The sequence below is a fragment of the Chanodichthys erythropterus genome, chromosome 21 (assembly GCF_024489055.1).
Source record: "Chanodichthys erythropterus isolate Z2021 chromosome 21, ASM2448905v1, whole genome shotgun sequence".
NCBI lineage: Eukaryota > Metazoa > Chordata > Actinopteri > Cypriniformes > Xenocyprididae > Chanodichthys > Chanodichthys erythropterus.
The window spans coordinates 6,205,761-6,229,694 of NC_090241.1; the positions used below are offsets into that span (position 1 = coordinate 6,205,761).

The window sequence follows — 23,934 nt, forward strand, 5'->3', positions numbered from 1 at the left end:
ATTACATTGTCAGAATTATGACAGAACCCAACTTTTCTATCTCATAATTACTCATTATTATAACTTAGTCATAAGTGTCTAGAAGAATATTAAGATATTTAAGGTATAATAGAATATTAAGACGTACAGTAGTATATTAAGTCATATGTAGTATGTAGTGTCATCATTATGACTTTGTATCTCATAATTATGACTCAGCATGTCATAATTTCATCTTTATCTCATAATTTTGACTTTTTATGTCATAATGACTTTTTCATAATTATGACTTAGTATGTCATATTTAAGATTTACCAAAGCATGATTTTTTTGTTTTTTTTGGCCTTCCATAACAGTGTGATTCAGGTGCACAGATTGCATCCAACACATTTCGGTAGCCAATCAAGGTTTAATTAAAATAACAAATGTTTTGTTATATTCATAAAGGCAGATCATCTCTACAGAACACAGGCATATGATCAATGACAGTATGATTCTGAAACAAACACAATAATTCATAATGCAATCACAGGTACAAAGGTTAAGGTTTACAGTGAAGTGCAAGATGGGAACCGCTTCTAGCTGTCCGACAGAGGCAGGGAAAACATAAAATGCTGACGTGCAAGTTTTCTTGCTGTCTGTCTTTTTCTCCCAAGATATTTTCCTTCATTTTGCAGAATTTTCATGAAAATGTTCATTACATCAGGAGTTGTTTACTCAGCCGAAAGCAAACTCTGCTGTGTGCGGTTTTGTGCTGGAGAAATGGTGCACAGGGGTTCACTGTTTGACAGCAAATGCAGTTCAGTTGAGCAGGGCAGAAGTGGACAGGCTCATTTTTTGGCAGCAGTGGCTTTAGCACGGTTGAGGCGCTCCACTAGAATATGATCAGTGGTGGCTGAACAGCGTGACAGAACAGTACTGATCTCGGATTCATTACGCCTCTCGATGGCAGCCTCTGCGGCACCTTCCACATCCCTGAGAGAGAGAGAGAGAGAGAGAATACTATACAGTGGCTCTTTGTCTTAATCATGAACAGTAATGTACACTCCCATTCAAAAGTATGGGGTCAGTAAGAATTTAAAAGAAGTCTCTTATGCTCACCAAGGCAGCATTAAATTGATCAAAAATACAGGAAAAACAGTAATATTGTGAAACATTTTTACAATTTAAAATAGGCTGTTTTCTATTTTAAAACATTTTAAATTTGTTCCTGTGATGGCAAAGCTGAATTTTTAGCAGCCATTACTCCAGTTTTTAGTGTCACAATATGCTGATTTGGTAGCAATTGGTCATTTCTTATTATTATCAACATAATAATGCTGCTTAATTTTTTTTGTGGAAAACATTTGATGAACAGAAAGTTCAAAACAACAGCATTTATCACAAACAGAAATTGTTTGAACCTTAATATACGTCTTCACTCTCACTTTTGATCAATTGAATGCGTCCTTTCTGAATAACGACCCGTTCACACCAAGAAAAATAAAAATAAAGATAACTATAATGATAACTATATTAGCGCCACAGCAAGTGCTGTCTGCTACTTTAAATGCTTGAGCTCTTTAATGCAGAATGGATTCTGATAGGCTGTCAATGTTTTTTTTATAGTTTATCTGTGCTGTTACTGTATATCATTCTAGTTGTTGTGTGGACTCTGCTATTCTTTTACATTTACAATTTTTAGAACTATATCTTTATCATTATAGTTATCGTCCTTGGTGCGAATAGACCTTAAGTTTTAATTTCTTTCAAAACAACAACAACAACAACAACAACAAATCTCACCGACCTCAGACTTTTGAACAGTTTAGTGTAGTTAGTGTATACTGCGTAGAGTTTAAAACCTAACAAATTTGTTTGTCATTTTGTTATCTAACACAATGACAGTAATACATTTACACAAAATGGTCTAACTGGTCAAATACTTCTCAGAATAACCTCTTACCCCACTGCAAGGTGTGCTTTGACCTTCTGCTCAGGTGTGACTTTAGAGACATATTTCTTGGCTTCATATTTGTTATGGTGTTTAATGCACACTTCAACAAACGGCTGTAATCCAAGAAAGACAGAAGTAAGACTAATTCACCACAATAATTCTAAGAATAATTCACATGAGACAGATCAATAGGACATCAGTTACCAGATATCCAATAGGAGACTTTTTGCTTTTGGCAAATTTCTCCAGCTCTTCCCAGTCCTCCTTCTCAGCCAGAGCCTTCAACTTCAGCCACCAGAACCTGATAATGAGAAACACCATCATTCGTATCATCATGACGTTCACATTATATTATTCTTCATTTAGAAACATACATTATATTAAACACCCTATCTAGGTTTTTACCTACAACCTTTTGGGTAACATGTATTTATTAAAAATAATATACATATGAAGACTTCAAATGCAAAAGCCTCCAAGGGCCATCTGAAATGTTCTTATAAAATTTGTATCAAGCTAATATGTTTATGTTTGGTTATAAATAGGTCCTTTCCATTGCCATTAAAGTGAACTGACTAAACATAAACTTAGGAGCCTGATAAAAATAATAATTTTAGAAAAATATTTCAGATATAAGTCTTCATATACATATATATTTTTTTAAATTCACGTGCCATCTTAATCTCTTCTCTGATGACGTGTTTACCAGTGATGCCAAGTCTATGAATTAATTGTTCGTTTGAACCGATTCTTTTTGATGAATTGGTTGAACCAGTTCACCAAATCAGACTCAACAGTCTGAAACAGTGTGCAGCTCGAGTCAGAACAGATCTACAAGTTACTCAAACAAAACTCACTTTCAGACATGCCTGATGAAATGAGCCAATATCTATGAGTGTATGATCCTATGTTGCCGACACCACCAGTGGGAAAGATAAACTATAAATCCTGCGAGTAAAACTATACCTCTTGTCTGGCACTTTGAAGTCTTTGTAAAGTTGTTCGGCTTGTTTGTGCAGTCCCACTGACAGCAGCATGGTCATGGTGTCATGAAGAGAGAATCCCACAAGCGGCTCACCCTTCTCTTCCTCTAGCTTCCTCTGAAACCGCAGGAGACGCATCTCATCTTCTGTGGCCTGAGAGAGAGAAAGGCTATAATCCCTCTTGATAAAACACAGATGTAATGTTCTGGTTACACAGACAATGAACTCTGTCCCAGGCTGCTAATCTGCCTGTAACAGAAGAGTCTGAGGTCTTCACCTTGGCAGAAAATTCATTTTTGGCTTTGTAGTACTCATCCACGGCACTTTGTAAAAGAGCAATCCGAGCTTCCAGTCTCTGCGATAACACATATACACACACACACACACACACACATTACATTTTGTTCTTAGTAAAAAAAAAAAAAAAAAAGTCTGCACATCATGCTAATAAAACTACCATGTATGAAGAAATGAAGGTGGAAAGCAAAGAAGACAAACCTCACCAATTCGTGGAAATGAATTGTTCATAATTTCATAATTTCTTGAACTTCTGTCAATCAAATCATGCAAGTGAGAAGAAAATGAGGTGCTGTAAAGAATTGTAAGCACCTACCTGCTCTTTATAGCTGGCCTTTACATAGAAATTGCCAAGTTCTTCATGATCATCATCTTGATTGAAAAGATCTTTCAGTGTTTCCTGTTCTTGATGTTTACAGAACTGAAAAATAAAGACAGTCAACAATCAAGGTTTAAAAATGCAGAGGACAATGCAACTTTATCTAAGTGTAAACAGTGATCTTTAAGTGCTTTTTTAGTATTATTCATATAATATTAAAGTGTTTATTAATATTTTGCTTTAGTTTTTATTTGTAGATTTTCAGCTTTCAATTTATTTTATTTTATTTTAAGTTTTAGAAATGTTTTGATTTTGTGTTTTTATTTATTTTTTTAATATTTAGATTGAATTTTTATTAATTTTTAGTACTTTTCAAGTTCAAGTTTTTCCATATTATATTGAAGATTATTTCAATTACTGAAAATGTTTTTAATAGTTTCATTTTGAGTTAACAATAAACAACAAGAAAAACTGACATGAATTGCCTTATTGAAAAATTGCCCTAAATAGGCAACAGTAACATTTGTTTGTCTCAAAAAGTGACATGTAAATGAAGCAACCCAATCATAGCCAATCAGAAGAGATTTGATGTTTAATACTCAGCTATGAGCAGAGTGGTTTGGACCGATGAGATTTTATTGTGGCCATTTGTCACGTTCATGCCTTAGCCTATGAATATTAACTAAGTTAGCACAAAAAGAGGTAGGGACATGTCCACGTCATAAATAATGCCTATGGTTCCTCAGGTCTGCAGCTGCAGGGTGTGTTTGTGTTGTAGGGAAGCAGATGTGTGTACCTGTCTGTAGAGGCTCAGAGCCACAGGTTGGTTCCTCAGCATCATGAAGAAGTCTCCTCTGTTCAGCTCATTCTTCAGGTACATGACCACTGTGTACACTAGCATAAAGAAAACATGTAGGTAGGTAAACCATCTCTATGTATCCAGTAGTCTATTAAGTAAGTAACAGGGTGTGTGTTTCTAAGTTTTGAAGGTTTTGGAAGATATATGTGAATGTGTGTTTACCGAGGTCTGTGTCTCCACTTTCAATGGCTTTGCTCAAAGCCAGAGGACTCTTCTTCATTTTTAACAACAGTGGGACCTGCTCACCAGAGCGAGGCTCAAACTCCAACAACTGGAAGGGAGAGACCAACACAAACTGAATGGCAACCCATAATTTCAGTTAATAATAATTCTGTGCCCCTTGGTCTTTATTAGTACATGTTCTGTGCATGCATGTACCTTAATGGCGAGCTCTGTGCGTCCACTCTCATATGCTTTAGTGGCGATTTCAGAGTAGGAGATTCCTGCAGCATCAGCTAGCTTCACACTCACAGATTTTGCTATGACTTCATCTGATTCCTCCTTCTGCTGGACCTACATTAACACACACAAAGGAAACAAACGTTTGTAGAACTTCACTTGATGGGCACTTCCCTCACAAGCTTCCTTGTGTTGCATTGAAACCTCTTTAGAATGGATGAAATGTCATACAAGTTTTAACATGTGCAAAGAAATGTGCACCTGCAAATGTGCTCTGGTTCTCTAAACAACAGCTGTGAAAACCATTCATTTCTGTGGTTTTATAAAACTCATAATGAACGGGAGAAATCAACGTTATAATGAACGTGAAATTACTGAAATAATTAAATAAATAAAAATCTTAAATATAACATGTAATATTGTATAATTTTCATTGATTGTTGTTATTCATATTAATATTAAAATAAAAAAAAATAAAAGATTAACATTAAAATTCATTAAAGGAATAGTTCAGAATTCAAATTTCCTGATAATTTACTCACTCCCATGTCATCCAAGATGTTTGTCTTTCTTTCTTCAGTTGAAAAGAAAAGTTTTTGAGGAAAACATTCCAGCGTGACCTTTCCAAAATGATTACGTCATGCGTGGCATATTGCAGAGCAGTGCAAAACGAGCATTTGTGGTTAAAAGGTTATATAATTTTTTTTTTTTTTTTTTTAGAAAATGGTTGATAGTTTCGCTAGAGAAGACCCTTATTCCTCGTCTGGGATCGTGTAGAGCTCTTTGAAGCTGCATTGAAACTGCAATTCGGACCTCAACCCGTTGGTAACCCTTAAAGTCCACTATATGGAGAAAAATCCTGGAATATTTTCCTCAAAAAACTTAAATTTCTTTTTGACTGAAGAAAGAGAGACATGAACATCTTGAATGACACGGGAGTGAGTAAATTATCAGGAAATTTTAATTCTGAAGTGAACTAATCTTTCTGTGGTTCCCAAATTAACCCATAAATCCAAACCACCCCCTTACAGACATTGTCTGGCATTTGTAGCTTTCAATATTATTATTATCATTATTAGGCCCATTTTTGCATACCTTTTTAACAGTCAGGACATCACTGATAACTGTGTTTTTTTTTTTTCAACTTTCATGGGGATATTTTCAGACATTTGACCTTCAAAAGTATAGTAAATGATCACCTTGGAATTATAAGGTTCTATCTAACATTTTTGTCAAAATTGAGTTATTCACATATTCTTAGTCTGTGACAACTTATTTACATTATGTGATTTTTTTAAAAGTTGTGTACATTTTGAGACTTTTTTTTTTTAGAAAACAAAAAGGTTCAATCTACAAAGTCGAATGGAATGCAAAAACTTTGAAGCTCAATATCTCAAAACCTTATAATTCCAAGGTGGCGAAATATGTACACACACACAAACAAACCTTGTAGCAGGCCCAGTGTTTGAGTACTCGGCTCACTCCCTGATATTCTGGAGTTTTTAGATAGCGGCAAACCTCAATAGCCAGTGGATAGAGTTTACGATACACCAGTCTGAGACAGAGAAAGAGCCATAACTTAAAATGAATAATCTGCTTTGTTACATTCATCTTAAAACTTTGCTCATTTCAAAGGAAATAATCACAAAACAGATCCCAGCAATGCAAACAGACAGCTGTTCTGCACAAAATCATCTCACCTGTCGATGAGCACCTGTACGGTCATCTGTTTGAACTGAGTGTGGGTAAGAGGAATGCCGACGGTATAGTCTCGTACTGCATTCAACACCCGCAGTTCTCTACACATGCTGACAAACTGCTCTGGAGGAAAATTACTCAAAAAGCACTTCCCAAATGAGGCCGCCTGCAGGCAGAACGAGAGAGAAGGAGATACAACAAACCCATTTTTAGTGTCATTCTATCTGTAAATTAAATGTCTCTCCTCCTGCAACCTTCAGCCTGTGTGCCTCACCCTCAGGAGAGTTTTCTGAGTCTCAGGTTCATGTTCATGTCCAGCGGCCTCCACACACTGCCTCACTGCCTCGCTCAGCAGACTCTGTTCTTTAATCTCTCTCAGATACTCATCTGCCTTCTGACTCTCTTTCTGCAAATATTTTCACACATAAAACCATTAGACTTAATATACAGTACCTGCCGTAATTAGCTTTAAACATTAAGACTATTTCATGTAGGCAATTTTTTTTTTATTGTGGCCATTTGCCACATTCATGCCTTAGCTTATGAATATTAACTAGGTTAGCACAAAAAGAGGTAGGGACATGCCCTCGTCATAAATAATGCCTATGGTTCCTCAGCTCTGTTAAACATTTTGTCCTAATAGATTATCCATCTATTATGTATTAGGAAACTTTTAACATTTTTCACTGTAAAGACACCATGTCAAGTTTTAATAATGTGTTTCCAACATTCACTGTGTCTTACCTCATATTCTTTATGTGCCTCCAGCAGTAATGCTCCAGGAGCCATTGAGGCAATTTTAAAGATCTCCTCACACGCACCTGCAGAGAATCATGGGAAAATCAAATCATTTGTGGGCTTGTAGGACGTAGCAAAGCACCATTCACTGGGTAGCTGTGGCCTAATGGTTAGAGAGTCAGACCGATAACCCGAAGGTCGTGGGTTCGATTCTTAATACTGGCAGCAAAATGATTTGCAGTGTGTGTGTGTTCACTATTCACTACTCCTAATGTGTGTGTGCGCACTAACTTGGATAGGTTAAACGTCCAAATACAAATCCTTTCAAAAGTTTGAGGTTAGTAAGATTCTTTTGTGAAAGAAAAGAATACTTTTATTAAGCAATGATGCATTAAAATTAAAGCATTATAATGTTACAAATATTTCTATTTAAAAAAAAAAGTTCTTTTAAACTATCTATTCTTCAAAAGAACCCTAAAAAAATGTATTGTGGTTTCCACCAAAAATATTAAGCAGCATATTTCAACATTGGTAATAATAAGAAATGTTTCTTGAGCACCCAATCAGCATATTAGAATGATTTCTGAAGGATCATGTGACACTGAAAAGTGAAGTAATGGCTACTGAAAGATCAGCTTTGTCATCACAGGAATAAATTACATAAAAAGAAATCTGTCTGACCCCAAACTTTGAACAGTAGTGTACATTTTCCTCAATATACATCTTCTAACCTGGGACCTCTTGCAGAAGCTCATGGTGCGTTCCACTGATGATCCGGACGCTGTCCAGTTCTGGCACCAGAATCGATTCATCGTCCAGGTGGTACTTAATTGTTTCTTCACACTCTCCCACCACTAGGAGAAGCCCATCCCACATGATCACAGCCGACGGCTGCTGACTCTTGGGCCTGCGACACCTGCAAGAAAAACATAACAAACTTGTCCTTAAAACTAAATGTCAATGAAAATATAGCATATAAAAAATACATAAATCATACAAAGTGTAAAATGATCTCATACCAGGCCATCTGTTTGGGGGGAGTTTTGATTTTGGTGTCCACCTCACTGAGTTTCTCCTGCACAAGACAACATTCATCACCTGATGCTGCTTTGTTGTGCAAAACTATTAAGTAATTCAGACTAAAACTAATAACTAATCAATTAAAGTTGACAGTAATGACAAGCTGCTACGATTGTGACCAGTATATATAGGTTCATAAAATACATTGAAGTTATATTGCTGGATTTCACCTACCTTTAAATTGGACGTGCCCATCCACACATGACCAGAGTCAGTGAGGAGTGCCAGATACTTATAACTGAATGAGACACATATGTGAACTATACTGGATGCTTCTGGAGAGAGACCTGGAGGAGTCTGACACACACACACACAAACAAATAAAACATTTTTTAGCAGATGCTTTCTTAACCACATTGGCTGTTTTCACACTTGATCTGAACCAGATTCCACACTTTTGTATACGGACTCTGGTACATTTTTGTTATGTCACCGTGATTACTAATTTTCTTAAGAGTTTTAAACCTTTGACCTTTTTTGTAAAGAAGTCTCTTATGCTCACCAAGTATGCATTTATTTAATCAAAATTGAGTAAACACTGTAATATTGTGAAATGTTATTACAATTTAAATGAACTGTTTCTATTAAAATATATTTTAAAATGCAATCATTGATGGCAAATCTGATTTTTCAGCATCATAACTCCACTCTTCAATGTCACATGATCCTTCATGTGCTGATATGCTGAATTGGTGCTCAAGAAACATCTGTTAATATCATCAATGTTGAAAACAGGAAATCGTGATATTTTTTCTCAGAATTCTTTGTTGAATAGAAAGTTCAAAAGCAGCATCTATTTGAAGTAGAAATCTTTTGCAACATTATAAATGTCTTTACTGTAACTTTTGATCAATTTAATGCATCTTTGCTGAATAAAAGCAATTTATTTAAAAAATAATAATAATAAAATAAAATAAAAACCTTACTAACCCCAAACTTTTGAACAGTAGTTCAAGAGTGACTGTTCAATGCTTTTTAAACATTTTTTTATTTATATAATCTGAAATCAAATGGACATTTCAGAAGACAGCTGCCTATGAGGCTATTTTGATGCCCTTCTATATTTCTGTTACAGTGAGTGAGGTTGTCTGAAAATGAGAGTTCATTCTAGAGACTGATTAAATGTGAATATCTGTGTAGACTGAGTGTTTGCGAGTGCTCTTTACCACAGATGTGCAGGCTGTATTGTCTAAGATGAACAGATGAGATTCACTGGCCACCAGCACTTTACATTGCCTGTCCTGAGTCAGGACTGCCCAGGATGAAGGTGCCCCCTGTAGACCTGAAATAAATTATCACCAAATTAAAAAAATTAGAAACCTCAACCCCTCGATTCTTCTAACTCTCTTACAGAACCATGTGGAATAAGGTATTCTTATAATAGCACAAAAAATGATTTTTTTACCTGAAATTTCAGGTAACCGTCTCAGTTTTATGTCGTCAATGTTCGTGGCCAAAGTGAATCGCAAGGTACCCGTCAATATGGCAACTCCTGTCCCGTATGGTGAATGGAAAATCTTGGTCTCCAGTACCTGACTCTGAGAAACTTCCTGTGAGAGAATCAATGCTATGGTTCAGTGATGAATCAATACTGATTTAAAGAAGCAATGCTTTAATAGCATTGAATCACAGATGCATCCTGTGCATTCTCACATTGCCCATGCTGAAGTGTCTCTTGAAGCCACCGAAGAGATCATAGACAAGCACAGTGCCATCCTCCTGAACACACAGTAGGTCATCAGACACCGTCCAACCCAACTGCTTCACTACTCCACTCTTCCACTGAGACAGACAAAGAAAGAAAGAAAGAGAGAGAGAGAGAGAGAGAGAGAGAGAGAGAGAGAGAGAGAGAGAGAGAGAGAGAGAGAGAGAGAGAGAGAGAGAGAGAGAGAGAGAGAGAGAGAGAGAGAGAGAGAGAGAGAGAGAGAGAGAGAGAGAGAGAGAGAAGGGTTACTATACAGCATTTCTGTTTAGAAATCATTCAAACAGAGCAGTATTTTTAGTCTCTCATAGTCAATGAAAAGGGCTGCACCCTTTTTTAGGGAAAAATCAAATTTTGATTAAATTGTGTGAATTCTAATTTTATTTTAAAAAATAAATTCCAATTCCAATTTTAAAAAATTCCAAGTTTGCTGTGTTTGTTCGTTTTGTTTGTTTATAGTGTGGCACAATTTGGCCAAAATGTTGTGATTAAATATCAATATGACAATAAAATGATAATATTTATAATGATTACTTATTACCAATAAATATATAAAAACTACCAAGTAAAAACTAAATAAGAAATATTACTATTGTAATATTTTACTGTAAAAAAAATGTATTTTTAAGAAAAATAATAATTGTATTTGAGTAAATTTGAGAATTTTGCTTCTCTTTTGTTGATAAGTGCTTCTCTTTAAATTTTTGTCAAACATCAGGACTTAGTGTACAGTATATGTTGGGAAGACAACATGGTAAGCAATTAACAATAATCAATTTCCTATTAAATTCTAACAAATCAATACTGTCCTTATTTCAATATTAAAGGGTTAGTTTACCCAAAAATTTAATTTCAGTCAGTAATTACTCACCCTCATGTCGTTTGTATGTATGTTTGTTTGTTTGTTTATTAAGTTTTTACACCATGTTAGCATCATGGCTATTTACATGGCAAACAAAAAGGTCAATATCATACATAAAATTTGCATTATTATATAAAAAATTTCAACTTAACATAAGATAGAAAATCTAAAATACATTCAGGTGATACATTTTGAAATATTCCATGCCAGCATGTTTCTAAATAAAAGTGTTTTCTAGCAGCATTATAAAAATTACAATTCAACAGAATATCCCTCATGTTGTCCCAAACCAGTAAGACCTTCGTTCATCTTCAGAACACAATTTTTTTTGATGAAATCCGAGGGTTTCTGGACTATACAGGCAGCAACACTGCACATTTTGAGGTGCAGCGACACTGCACATCAATAAAATAGTCCATGTGACTACAGTGGTTGAACCTTAATGTTATGAAGTGACGTGAATATGTTTTGTGTACAAAAATAAAACAAAAAGAATTACTTTATTTCATCAATTTCTTCTCTTCTAAGTCTGTCTCCTACACAGTTGATGTAGTGAACGCAGTGAAGGCTTCCATTTTTATGTCCGAACGCCTGCTCAGTATTGGCCGACGCTGTACACGTGAGCAGCACCACGCATGTGTGTGATGTGGAAGCAGGAGCCGGCCAATACTGAGTCAGCATTCTGATGTAAACATCGGAAGCGCTGCACTACTTCAACTATGTAGGAGACAGACAGAAGAGAAGAAATTGTTGAATAAAGTAGCTATTTTTGTTTTGTTTTTGCGCAATCAAAATTGCGTCTAGTTTGGACTCTTTTAACAATGTCTTCACTACCTTTCTGGGCCTTGAAAGGTACAATGAAGTTGCTGCCTATGTGTGGTTAAGAAACCCTTGGATTTCATCAAAAATACCTTAATTTGTGTTTCGAAGATGAACGAAGACCTTACGGGTTTGGAACGACATGAGGGTAAGTACTAAATTACAGAAATTTCATTTTTGGGTGAACTAAACCTTTAATGGGGAGTAGTGTGGGAAGACGGTGGGTGCATGTTACATTCCAAGTTCATGTTAAAGCAACCCAAACTCAGAGCAGATGCAGAAGTGAAGTTCATGTGGAGCAGCATTTAATGCAAACCAAGGCTGCAAAAACTGGCGGACAATGAGCTCCTCACATGCAAGAATACAGTGCCATGCTTCACTCTGAAACACGCAGCGCATATACTGTATATTCAAAGAAGTTGCAACATTTGCAATTTGATAATAGCAAGAAACCACTATGTGATTTCTGTTTTATTTTGATGAATCGTGCAGCCCTGCTGTGCCACAGTGTGTTCTTACTGGAAAACTGGCCAGAGGCAGTCCTGAGGAAGAGTAGATCTCCAATTGAGGTCTGGCACTGGGAGAGCGGCGGTTGCGCCCCTTTAGGAGAGCTGATCGAGAAATAAGTGTCATTCTCTTTGAACTCCACAAAACAACTCTATGTACTGAGATATAATCTTACTCAACAACATTCAGCTGGGCTGATCTCACCCAGAACTCACCGATGGGACCCCCATATGGAGCTGCAGCGACTAGACAGTCTCTCAGACCATCTTTCAGATTCCAGCTCATCTCATACAATTCAATCTTTCTGTTTAAAAAAAAAAGCACAAAGAATGGGTAGGAGAAAGGGGTTAAAAGCATAATGGCACATAATATAACTGATTTGCAGGACAACATAAAGTCAAGCTTTGCCTAGATAAACACAACCCATGCTTTCTTGCAAACCTCCTTGGGGTTTTGTCCTCTGTAGAGGACATTTGTTTTCAAATCAAACATGGCACAGATGTAATGTACTTTAAAGCAGACATCCTGCCATCCACTAAACATATCATTTCATTGAAGTGTTTAGGGGATGGAAATGTCTTTTTTTGCTGGCATTACAGTAAAACCATTTAGTTAAAAAGCAGGTATATTTGTAATATGTAATATTTTTCACATGGCTTCTTATAAATATCTTTGTTTTCTAAGCAGTGAATGGATGACTATTTTCCCCAAACATCCACTGAATGGAAACTTCAGGACCTAGTGTAGAGTATATATTGGGAAGACACCACAAGTCAAAGTGGCCAACAATTACCAATATTCCATTTCCTATTAAACTCCAACAATATTGTCCCTACTGCAGTACAATAATAGAATAAAAATGTTAATTAAAAAGATATTATAATAAAGAATACATTTTTGCCCATGTGTAATAGATCAGTAAGTAAATAGACTATTACATAAATAAATAATTCAGTAAAGAACAAACATGTGAGGTCTGGTTTCATGTATTTAGTGGAAGTTGAGGTTTGTGTGTCAAACATTTGGTTACAATATTTTAAGGTGACGTAGTTACATTGGTAACACTTTACAATAAGGTTCATTTGTTAAACATTAACTAATTAACATGAACTAACCATGAGCAATACATTTGTTACTGTATTTTCTAATCTTCGTTAACGTTAGTTAACGGAAATACAGTTGTTCATTGTTTGTTCATGTCAGTTCACAGTGCATTAACTAATGTTAACAAGATTTTAATACTGTATTAGTAAATGTTGAAATTAACAAAGATTAATAAATGCTGTATAAGTGAATTTCATTATTAGTTCATGTTAACTAGTGTAATTAACTAATGAACCTTATTGTAAAGTGTTACCGTTACATTGTACTTAGATAAGTACTGAGTAATATTAATTAACTACATGTACTTACTATAGAGTTAGGGTTTGGTTTAGGGTTAGTTACTTGTAATTATGCATAATTTACTGTTATTACTATAATAAGAACATGAAGTAACGTCACCTTAAATTACATTTTATTAAACAACTTTCAAATGCTGGCACTGAAAATTCATTCGTATACTGGTGTACATCTAAAAGAAGCAACTTTTTATAAACCTAAATGTATTTTACAACACATTTATTATCAGTGTTGCAGAAATCAGATATTTGTGAATGAAAAGCATAATTTTTGACTGCATTTGTCTTGCCTTCATTAATTATTGATGCCCGCTCATAAAATATGAATAAAATAATTTTACCATGGTCAGACCAATGTCATTTCAGTTAGATTAGATTAAAAAAAAAACGAAGGAATTTATTGAGAACAGTAGCCTAAACACATTTTGAAGAAACAGGCAGTTGCGCTGCTAACTTATTCACTGCCACTCATGACAGCTGTCACATGACCTAGTGACAACTCATAACAAACCCCCAGTTTAAAAGCTGTTTTAATTAAATTTAATGAAATTTCTCAGTACCTAAATGAGCAGGTTGAGCATTTTTGCAGGGTTAAGGTTTCATACTTATATTCCGCACTATTTAATAAACAGAATGATTAAGCTGTTCTGTTATTTACCTGTAAAAAGCCTCGCCCAAAGGGTTCCAGTTCGCTGTGACAAACGCCATGACCTCCTCTCCTGATGAAACACTGCAAAGTCTTTAAGCTTATGATAAATGTCCCAGATAGCGCTGCATTATGATTACTTATTTTTGTGTTGTTTATGTCATTCTCTCTCGCCCATCTCTTCCTACCATCTTCTTCGGTGTCTGTGAGGACGTTGATCAGAGACTAGCGTCTGTGTTTGGCGCCTTCTAGTGTTTTGGAAGTCGCACTACCGTACACTCGATGCTGTTTCTAATTGCTTATTTATTTTATTATACAATTTATTAAAAAATAATATATTGTAAATTAAGTGGCTATAAGTGCCTCTGTGCAGTTATTGAAGTAAAAATCAGCTGTTGAAGCACGTAGACTGCGTTATCACGTGGTATCTGTTACTTTTCTCAGCGCAGGTAAGAACGGGTCAAGTCCAGTCAAGTCGTTTGCGGTTATAACAAGGCGTTATACAAGGTTCTCGATTTGTAGGTCAATTACCAGTGATTAGAAAGCGCTTGAAATCACCTCCGGAGGAAGACAACTTTCTTCAACAGCATTTTGCAGCGCAGTGAGTAATGAATGACCACATGGTGTCGCTGCTCCTCCACCTGTCACATCTATCCAGCTGCATCACACCTGATATTATGGACACCTGTTGTGTCGTTTGATCCAGGAATGGACAGAAGAATGGCGCAGGTGTGTTGGCTTTTAAAACGTACCCTCTGGGCGTAGCTGTTGTCTTCATATTGCCTATTTGAAACGTAACCTCATTCATCTAGAATGTAGCAGGCTGTAATCATTAGGACCTTTGTGGTGGGAGATAACATGCCGCTGTTGAGCGTCTCAAAATCGCATTATTGTTAACATTACAAAAGCAGTCTTGCTATAATTACACTCTTGTCTTGTGAGGTTGTGGGTTGACCATTTAACTGTCAATCAAATGAGACCACTGGGAGTCTGGGAGTCCTCTTTTCATCACAGAGCACAAAACAAATTAGCTAAAGGATAAAACGTTGTATTAACAATAATACATACTTATAAGAAGTTGATGTTTATTTTAAATATAGAATCTGCTCTCATCATCATTATTATTATTTTTTAATTTGATTAATAGGTAGACCTTATTGTTAATTCTAGGATATGTGTGGTGATTCAAAAACAATAAAAAAATATGAGTCATTCTTTAAAATTAGCTCTAACGCTGTAATAATGTAAGAAGACATGACAAAAGAAGATTTTTGAGAGGAGGAGGGCTGGGTCTGTGGAGGAAAATGAATTTATTTTTCACTCTAGCTAGAGCAGGACACATTTATGTAGCCTTACTGGCATAAATAATGTCATTATTTATGTTAACAATGCAGAATATGCCAAGTTGCCCCTATATAATTACAGTTATTCTAATCTAAATAATGACATAAAAAAGTATACACTAGTATTCAAGTTTGGGGTCAGTAAGGTTTTTGTTTTAAAGAAATTAATACTTTTATTCAACAAAGATGCATTAAATTGATCAAGAGTGACAGTAAAGACTGATACATAAACATTCTATTTCAAATAAATGCTGTTCTTTTGAACGTTCTATTCATCAAAAGTATCAGAGTTTCAACAGAAAAGTAGCACGACTGATAATAATACTGTATTTTTAGTCAAATACAGTAAATGCAGCATTGGTGAGCATAAGAGACTTCTTTCAAAAAACATTAACAAATCTTACCAGCTTCAAACTATATGATAGCGGATAATAACTTGAGATCGCTGTATGAATAAACTTTCTGAACATAACTGTATTTCACACTCTACTGACTGCCGATCTGTGAAGTTACATAGTTGCAATAAAGCATCAATATCTGTAGGTGGAGGGTGAACCAACTCCAGGGTAAGGCTAGATGCATTTCCTCCTAAAAACACATAAATAGAATGTCATGAAATAGTTTCAAGTTACATGTCACTTAGCAACAACCAATACATCCCAGCATAAACGCTCCTGATAAATTATTTGTTATTAAAGCGGCTACGTTCACAAACCAGTTTGAACAGAAAAATAATTATACTGTATAGTATGTGTGATTTGGCATGGCAGCCAGTTCGAATGATAAATAATCATTGCCTTACCTAATGCAGCATAACAAAAGTTTTATTAAAATTACTAAATGGTTTATATTTCAGTGCTTATAATCACTAAAAATCTGTCACTTTAAATTCATTGTGATCTCACAAAGTTTCGCTATAATCAGTGAAGCTGACTGCTCAATGAATCTCTTATTTAGCCTACAGAATGTCTACTTTTTTAGTTAGAAATGAACTTATTACGAGAGGAATTGCTAACGTGCAGAACTCAGCGATGTGTGGATTCTAACTTAAACGCGTTTGATTGGCCATTGTGTTCAAGAAGTCAACAGATATGTTTGTGATTGGCTGTATTGCTCAATGCTGCAAAATAAGTTGTAAATAGAAAACTTTGATGCTCTTAAAGGGTTAGTTTACCCACCCTCATGCCGTTCCACACACGTAAGACCTTCGTTCATTTTCGGAATGTAAATTAAGATATTTTTGGATCCATTAATGTGCTAAAAACATATTTAAATCATTTCATGTGAGTACAGTGGTTCAATATTAATATCATAAAGTGGCAAGAACATTTTTGGTGCACCAAAAAAACAAAATAACGACTTATATAGTGATGGATGATTTCAAAACAATGCTTCAGGAAGCATCGGAGCGTTATGAATCAGCGTGTCGAATCATGATTCAGATCGCATTACGTGACTTTGGCGCTCCGAACCGCTGATTCAACACGCTGATTCATAACGCTGATTCATAACGCTCCGAAGCTTCCTGAAGCAGTGTTTTGAAATCGGCCATCACTATATAAGTCTTTATTTTGCTTTTTTGGTGTATCCAAAAATATTTTCATTGCTTTATAATATTAATATTGAACCACTGTACTCACATGAACTGATTTAAATATGTTTTTAGCACATTAATGGATCTTGAGAGAGGAAATGTCATTGCTGGCTATGCAGGTCTCAATGAGTCATCGAATTTCAACTAAAATATCTTAATTTGTGTTCCGAAGATTAACGAAGGTCTTACGGGTGTGGAACGGCATGAGGGTGAGTAATAAATGACATTATTTTCATTTTTGGGTGAACTAACCCTTTAAGAGTACAAACACCAAATTTATTTCGCCAATATGCTATTATTACTGAGAAAACTGATCCTATACCAGCAGTTATTGGCTTTCCCTCTAAAAGCAATTAGAATCAGCAGCAGTCAGTGAGAAAAGTCCACGTAGTCTCAAGTCTTTTCTGCATCACAATGTACTTTGATAAAAGTCTTTACATGAGGATCTCAATATTTTTGCAGTGAAGCTGTGGTGAAAAAAAAATAACTACATTTATGAATGACCAGCCAATCCACTCATTCTCCTGAAGGCGCTTGATTGAAACCTTGGCTATAATGATTTTTCAACTGATTTGAATGGAATAAACATCATTGCAAGCAAACCTTCCAGTACTGATTCAACCTGAAGAAGTTGAAACAACCATTAGTGCTCTTGAACGCTGTTTGCTGTGTGAGTTAGAGAGCACAGGGAGGCTGCCATGCAGGGATTGTGTCTGATCCACTGCTGGTGAGGCAGATGGATGCTTCTACGCCTCTGTGGCCCATGATTTAGAGAGCGCGACAGCTCTGGGGTTGTCTGAGGTGGCTGCCACCTTTCTGATCAGGCTGATGAAGAGGAAAAAGCAGACCATCCATCAGCGCCCGCACAGCGACCACTGTCACTTGCACACTTACAGTCAGAGAGAAAGGGACTTAAAGCTTGTGCAAAAGTGCCTACTTTTCAAATGTCAGCTGACATGGGCCTTTCTTCTGCTGGAGTGGTTCTGTCTTAGAAAATAACCCCAATCTTCCTCTATAGTACAAAGCTTTTCCTTCAATGGAAAAGCTTAGGGACAATCCTGAAAGGAAAATTCCAGGTTCAGTACAAGTTAAGCTTAATGGACAGCATTCGTGTTCAGCAAGCTGAATTTTCAGCATCATTACTCCAGTCTTCAGTGTCATATGATCCTTCAGAAATTATTCTAATGTGCTAAATTGCTGCTCAATAAACATTTCTTACTATTAATGTTAAACTATTAACAGTTGTGCTGCTTGATATTTTAGTGGAAACCATTATAACCCCCTGCCCCCAAGATTCTTTAATGAATAGTAAGTTTAAAATAACAGCATTTGTTTGATATAGAAACCTTTTGTATCAATGTAAAAGTCTTTCCTATCACTTTTGATCAATTTAATAATAATGATAATAATAATAATAATAATACATTTTATTTATATAGCACCTTTCAGAAATAAAATGTAGTTCAAAGTGCTTTACATGATCAAGATTACACAGATGAACAGCAAAAACAATACTGAGCTTAAAAGATACATCAGCATAAAATGTAAAAAGGATTTAAATACGTCACACAATATAAGATACAAACATATAAGAAAAAAACCCAAAATGAAAATAATTTTCTATAAAACACAAAATGATAAAACATAAAATAATAATAATAATAATAATAATAAGAAGAAGAAGAAAACCAAAAGTACAACTAAGTAAATGCCAAAGTAAAAAAAAAGGTTTTTCAATTTTCTTTCGTTTATACTTGGGGACCTCCAGTAGACCTGCATTTGATGATTTTAAAGTTCTTGATGGAATATAATTAATGAGAGAGTTAGCAATATTAGGTCCTTGTCCATTACAAGCTTTATACGTGTTGAGTAAGACTTTAAAATCTATCCTAAACTTTATAGGAAGCCATTGCATTGTAGCCGTGTTATATGTTCTCTTTTTTTGGATCTAGTTAACAACCGAGCAGCAGAGTTTTGGATAAGATGGAGTCTGTTCATTGATTTTTGTGGGAGACCAGTAAAAAGTGCATTACAATAATCGAGTCTACTTGAAATAAGAGCATGAATTAATTTTTCTGCATCTTTCTGGTTTAAAACCATTTCTGAAGTGAAAGAAGGAAGATTTTGTTACCTTATTAATGTGTGAGTTAAAACTTAGATCTGAATCTAAAATAACACCAAGACTAGTAACCTCTGGTTGTACCCAAGGAAATAATTTTACTAGATTCGTTAACAACAATTCTCTTTTAATTTTTGGGCCAACTAATAAAATATCAGTTTTATCCTCATTTAATTTTAGAAAATTAGTACTGATCCAATTAATTACTGCCATAAGGCAGGTAGTAATCGAATTAATAGCCTCAGTGTCATTCAGCTCCACAGAAATGTACAGTTGAGTGTCGTCAGCATAACTATGGAAACATACATTATGTTCTCTAATAATGTCACCAAGTGGCAGCATGTACAATGAAAACAATAAAGGACCAAGGCAGCTTCCTTGTGGAACTCCAAATTGAGTTTCATGTTTCTCAGATACATACTCTCCAATTTTCACACAAAAATTTCTCTCTTTAATATATGTTTTAAACCAATTTAATACAGAATCAGAGAGACCTACTAGTTTTCCTAAACGATTGATTAAAATGTCATGATCAATTGTATCAAACGCTGCACTTAAGTCTAGAAGAACTAAAATTGAGACCCTTATTTTTATCATAGTTTATTTTGAGGTCACTAATTATTTTTGTGAGGGCAGTTTCAGTACTGTGGTGTACTCTAAAACCAGACTGAAATTCCTCTATAATGTGATTTTCTTTATGAAAGCTGTTTATTTGTGCTACAGCTACCTTTTCTAGAATTTTACTATGAGAAGTTAGATATCAGTCTATAATTAGCCACACTGCTATCCAAATTAGGTTTCTTCAATACAGGTTTTATGATAGGCGTTTTAAAAGCATCAGGGAAGCAACCAGTCTTAAGAGATGTATTTATAATATGCAAAACATCAAACACTCTTTTAAAAAAAGCTGTAGGTACAGGGTCAATGCATGAGGTTTTGAAATTAAAGGTGGTTACAATCTTAGAAAGCTCAGTTAAAGGATTAGTTCACTTTTTAAATTAAAATTTCCTGATAATTTACTCACCCCCATGTCATCCAAGATGTTCATGTCTTTCTTTCTTCAGTCGAAAAGAAATTAAGGTTTTTGATGAAAACATTCCAGGATTTTTCTCCATATAGTGGACTTCAATGGCCTCCAAATGGTTGAAGGTCAAAATTACAGTTTCAGTGCAGCTTCAAAGCAATTTACACAATCCCAGACGAGAAATAAGAGAAACCATCGCTCATTTTCTAAAAAAAATTTAAAATTATATACGTTTTAACCATAAATGCTTATCTTGAACTAGCTCTCTTCTTCTTCTCTAGAATTCCAGCAGGGTAGACGCTGCTAAGTGTATTACTGCCCTCCACAGGTCAAAGTTTGCACTAATTGTTATATACTTTCACTAGCATATTGTATATGACAATTTAGTTCAAACTTTGACCTGAGAAGGGCAGTAATACACTTAGCAGCGTCTACACTGCCAGAATTCAAATAGAGAAGAAGAAGATAAATGAGTGATGGTTTTTCTAGATAAGACCCTTATTTCTCGTTTGGGAGAATGTTTTGAAGCTGCAATGATGAAATTAATTTTGACCTTCAACCGTTTGGAGGCCATTGAAGTCCACTATATGGAGAAAAATCCTGGAATGTTTTCATCAAAAACCTTCATTTCTTTTCGACTGAAAAAAGAAAGACATGAACATCTTGGATGACATCGGGGTGAATAAATTATCAGGAAATTTTGATTTGAAAGTGAACTAATCCTTTAATGTTACACAAGTTAATGCACCCTTGCTGTACACTCTAAAAAATGTTTGGTTAAAAACAACCCAAGTTGGGTTGAAAATGGACAAACCCAGCAATTGGGTTGTTTTAACCCAGTTGTTGGGTTAAATGTTTGCAAAACCTGCTGGGTAGTTTTATTTAACCCAACTACTGATTAGAATTGACTATATGGCTGGCTTAAAATGAAACCAAAATATGTTGGAAATTAAAAATCAGACACATAATTACTAGAGGCAACAATAATAATCAAAAGGTGTACATTTATTAATAAGCAATTTAATAAATGTTTATTGTTTATTATTCATTATCTTATTAATAAATGCTCATTTATTAAACATATTAATAAATGTTAATTTCCAGCATATTTTGGGTTCATTTTAAGCAAGCAATACAGTAATTTTTATACAAAAGTTGAGTTAAATAAAACTACCCAGCACGTTGGGCAAACATTTAACCCAACCACTGGGTTAAAACAACCCAATTGCTGGGTTTGTCCATTTTCAACCCAACTTGGGTTGTTTTTAACCCATTTTTTAGAGTGTATAAAAATATTATTTTCTTTCAAATAAAATATTACTGACCCCAAACTTTTGAACAGCACTGTATAACAACATACATCAAACTAAGTGGCATCTTCAAACAAATGATATTTGTGATCTTTTCATGCTGAGCAGCATAGATAAATGATATAATAGGCTATATGCTGTGTGTAAATGATGCAAAAGGTGATTTGCAACACAGAATCTCCATTTCCCAGCATGCATCAGACATTTGCCCAGACTGCTTTCATTTAATACCAATCGAGCCCACAGCCGGCGAAGAAGATTTAAGTCATTTCCGCCATAAAATGCTTCCTCATTAAGCCGCATCTCATCGCATGTGTAATCATTAGTCCTTTATACAATGCGCTCAGATTCAGAGAGTGCTGGGGTCATTTTTAAGCAGCACTTAAGCAGCCGTTAGGAAGTCTGACATCATGATAGGGGCACTTCCCTCTCCATTCGTAACACTATCTCCCCCATTAGGCTGCAGGGCTGTGGAGGGGCAGTAGCATACGGGTAAGGGGCAAGAGGGGAGCGTGTGTGTTTATATGGTCTGTCAGAGTGGGACGGGGTGCGTGGGGGATGTTGGCTTTTAAGGTGTCAGTGGTGAAATTTATAACACACCATAGAGAGGCTTTAGTAGCACTTGCTGGCCGCACTCACTCAATAGAAATCAGATTAGAGGGAAAAAGGCCCGTCAGTTATCGGAGTTTGGAGAAGCAACGCAGTTTGGCATCAGACCACCTGGACTGGAAGTGAGGGGTGGAGTCTTGGGAAAAATCTCCCTGCAGAGTCATTACTCAGAGAGTCATAAGGCTCAGGTGTCTGTGTTATGGACGTATGCGATGAGGCAGTGCATTGGCTTATGTGAAAACACACACACGCACGCACACACACACACACACACACACACACACACACACACACACACACACACACACACACACACACACACACACACACACACACACACACACACACACACACACACGCACGCACACACAGAGGAATGGATTGAGCCAAAAACCTGCCTAGGATGCTATTTTAATACAAACTATTGCCTATATAGTTCACATAAAGTCATTTTCATATTTTATTTGATACATATGCAAAGCATATTTCACATTTTGATATGTCTATAGCCATTTTTAAATACAGTGCAATGCAATTGACACAAACTATAAATATAAAGATTTATATCAGGGGTCATTAATGTTGGTGGAGATGAAACGCATGTACTGCATTAAATTAATTATTGTTTTGTAAGCCTGGATGCATATAGTACTGTATTAGTGTATTTACATTGATTAATTACATTGCAAAGGCATTAAAATAATCATTATTAATGTACAGAATCATTTACTTGTACATTACATTTTAATTAAACGTGACACTTTTTAATGTGGGAGGAATAATGACTTTCAGCTGAACTTCAGCTTTTGAAAATTTACCATTGGTTGAAATTAACTTGATATTGTTTAACACATTTATTGTGTGCACTGTCAGAGGATAAAGGTATAAAGGTATGGTGCTTGTCACTGGGGCAGTACCTCAATGTACAAAGGAAAAAAGGTACTAATATGTACCTTTAAGGTATGGACCATTTAGGGGTAAGTAAGGTTCAAAGATGTACCTTTTCACTTTTGTAGCGTAGGGTTCTGCCGCATAACCTGTTCAACGTGATCCTGGGTCAACATTTTTGTTGATCCAGGAACAACATTCAAATCAACCAATCACATTTAAGGGACAAGTTTACAGATTATGTCAAGTTTAAGCTTAAAATCATGAATTGGTGCTTCTACATCAGTGTTATTCATCTATCATTTCCCTCTGATTTTTGGGATAATTTATGGGTAGGGTTAGGTTTAGGGATAGGAATAGGGTTAAGACTAAATTATCAGACTAGAATGTTGCTCCAGGAGCAACAAAATATGTTGACCCAGGAATGCATCTAACTCAGCAATATCAGGACGTGTGGGTACTGCCCCAGTGATGGCGCCGTATACCTTTTTTTTTCTAACAGTGTGTATGTGTGTATGTATTTTTGCAATGCCATAAACCCTAAATGAATGTAAAATGATTTACAGCTCAAATAAAAATTTATTCATTTAATTAAATTTATTTTTACATGAATTAGTTTAAAGATAATTTTGTTACACTGTAAACCGAATAAGTTGGCAAAACTAAAAAAAAATTGAGGCAATCAGTTGCCTCAACATTTTTAAGTCAAGAAATTCAAAGTTTAACTAAGCAGAACTGGCAAATTTTTATTTTGTACTCATACATTTTAATTGTTCTTAAACTGAAATGTTTGAGTACACTAATTCATACATTTAACTTGATA

General features: G+C 35.4%; 1 protein-coding gene across 1 annotated transcript; it reads right to left on the minus strand.

The window, feature by feature from the left end:
• Positions 1-374: 374 nt before the first annotated feature.
• Positions 375-14,424, minus strand: vps16 (VPS16 core subunit of CORVET and HOPS complexes). Its single transcript, XM_067373146.1, has 22 exons — positions 14,237-14,424; positions 12,394-12,482; positions 12,191-12,282; positions 9,942-10,070; positions 9,694-9,838; positions 9,455-9,570; positions 8,463-8,585; positions 8,228-8,283; positions 7,940-8,124; positions 7,215-7,291; positions 6,745-6,876; positions 6,473-6,636; positions 6,219-6,327; positions 4,752-4,886; positions 4,536-4,644; positions 4,311-4,408; positions 3,512-3,616; positions 3,176-3,253; positions 2,882-3,051; positions 2,120-2,216; positions 1,925-2,028; positions 375-954 (listed from the first exon to the last, which is right to left on the minus strand). Exons 1-22 carry the CDS (start codon positions 14,284-14,286, stop codon positions 810-812), a joined length of 2,508 nt encoding a protein of 835 aa, XP_067229247.1. The 5' UTR covers positions 14,287-14,424; the 3' UTR covers positions 375-809.
• Between the last annotated feature and the right edge of the window lie 9,510 nt (positions 14,425-23,934).

Coding starts and splice junctions, on each gene's coding strand:
- vps16 (XM_067373146.1), bottom strand. CDS start 14,286: ATGGCGTTTGTCACAGCGAACTGGAACCCTTTGGGCGAGGCTTTTTAC. Junction 6,877..7,214: donor AGGCACATAAAGAATATGAG/GTAAGACACAGT, acceptor AAATATTTGCAG/AAAGAGAGTCAGAAGGCAGA. Junction 4,887..6,218: donor AACACTGGGCCTGCTACAAG/GTTTGTTTGTGT, acceptor GTGTTAATGTAG/GTCCAGCAGAAGGAGGAATC.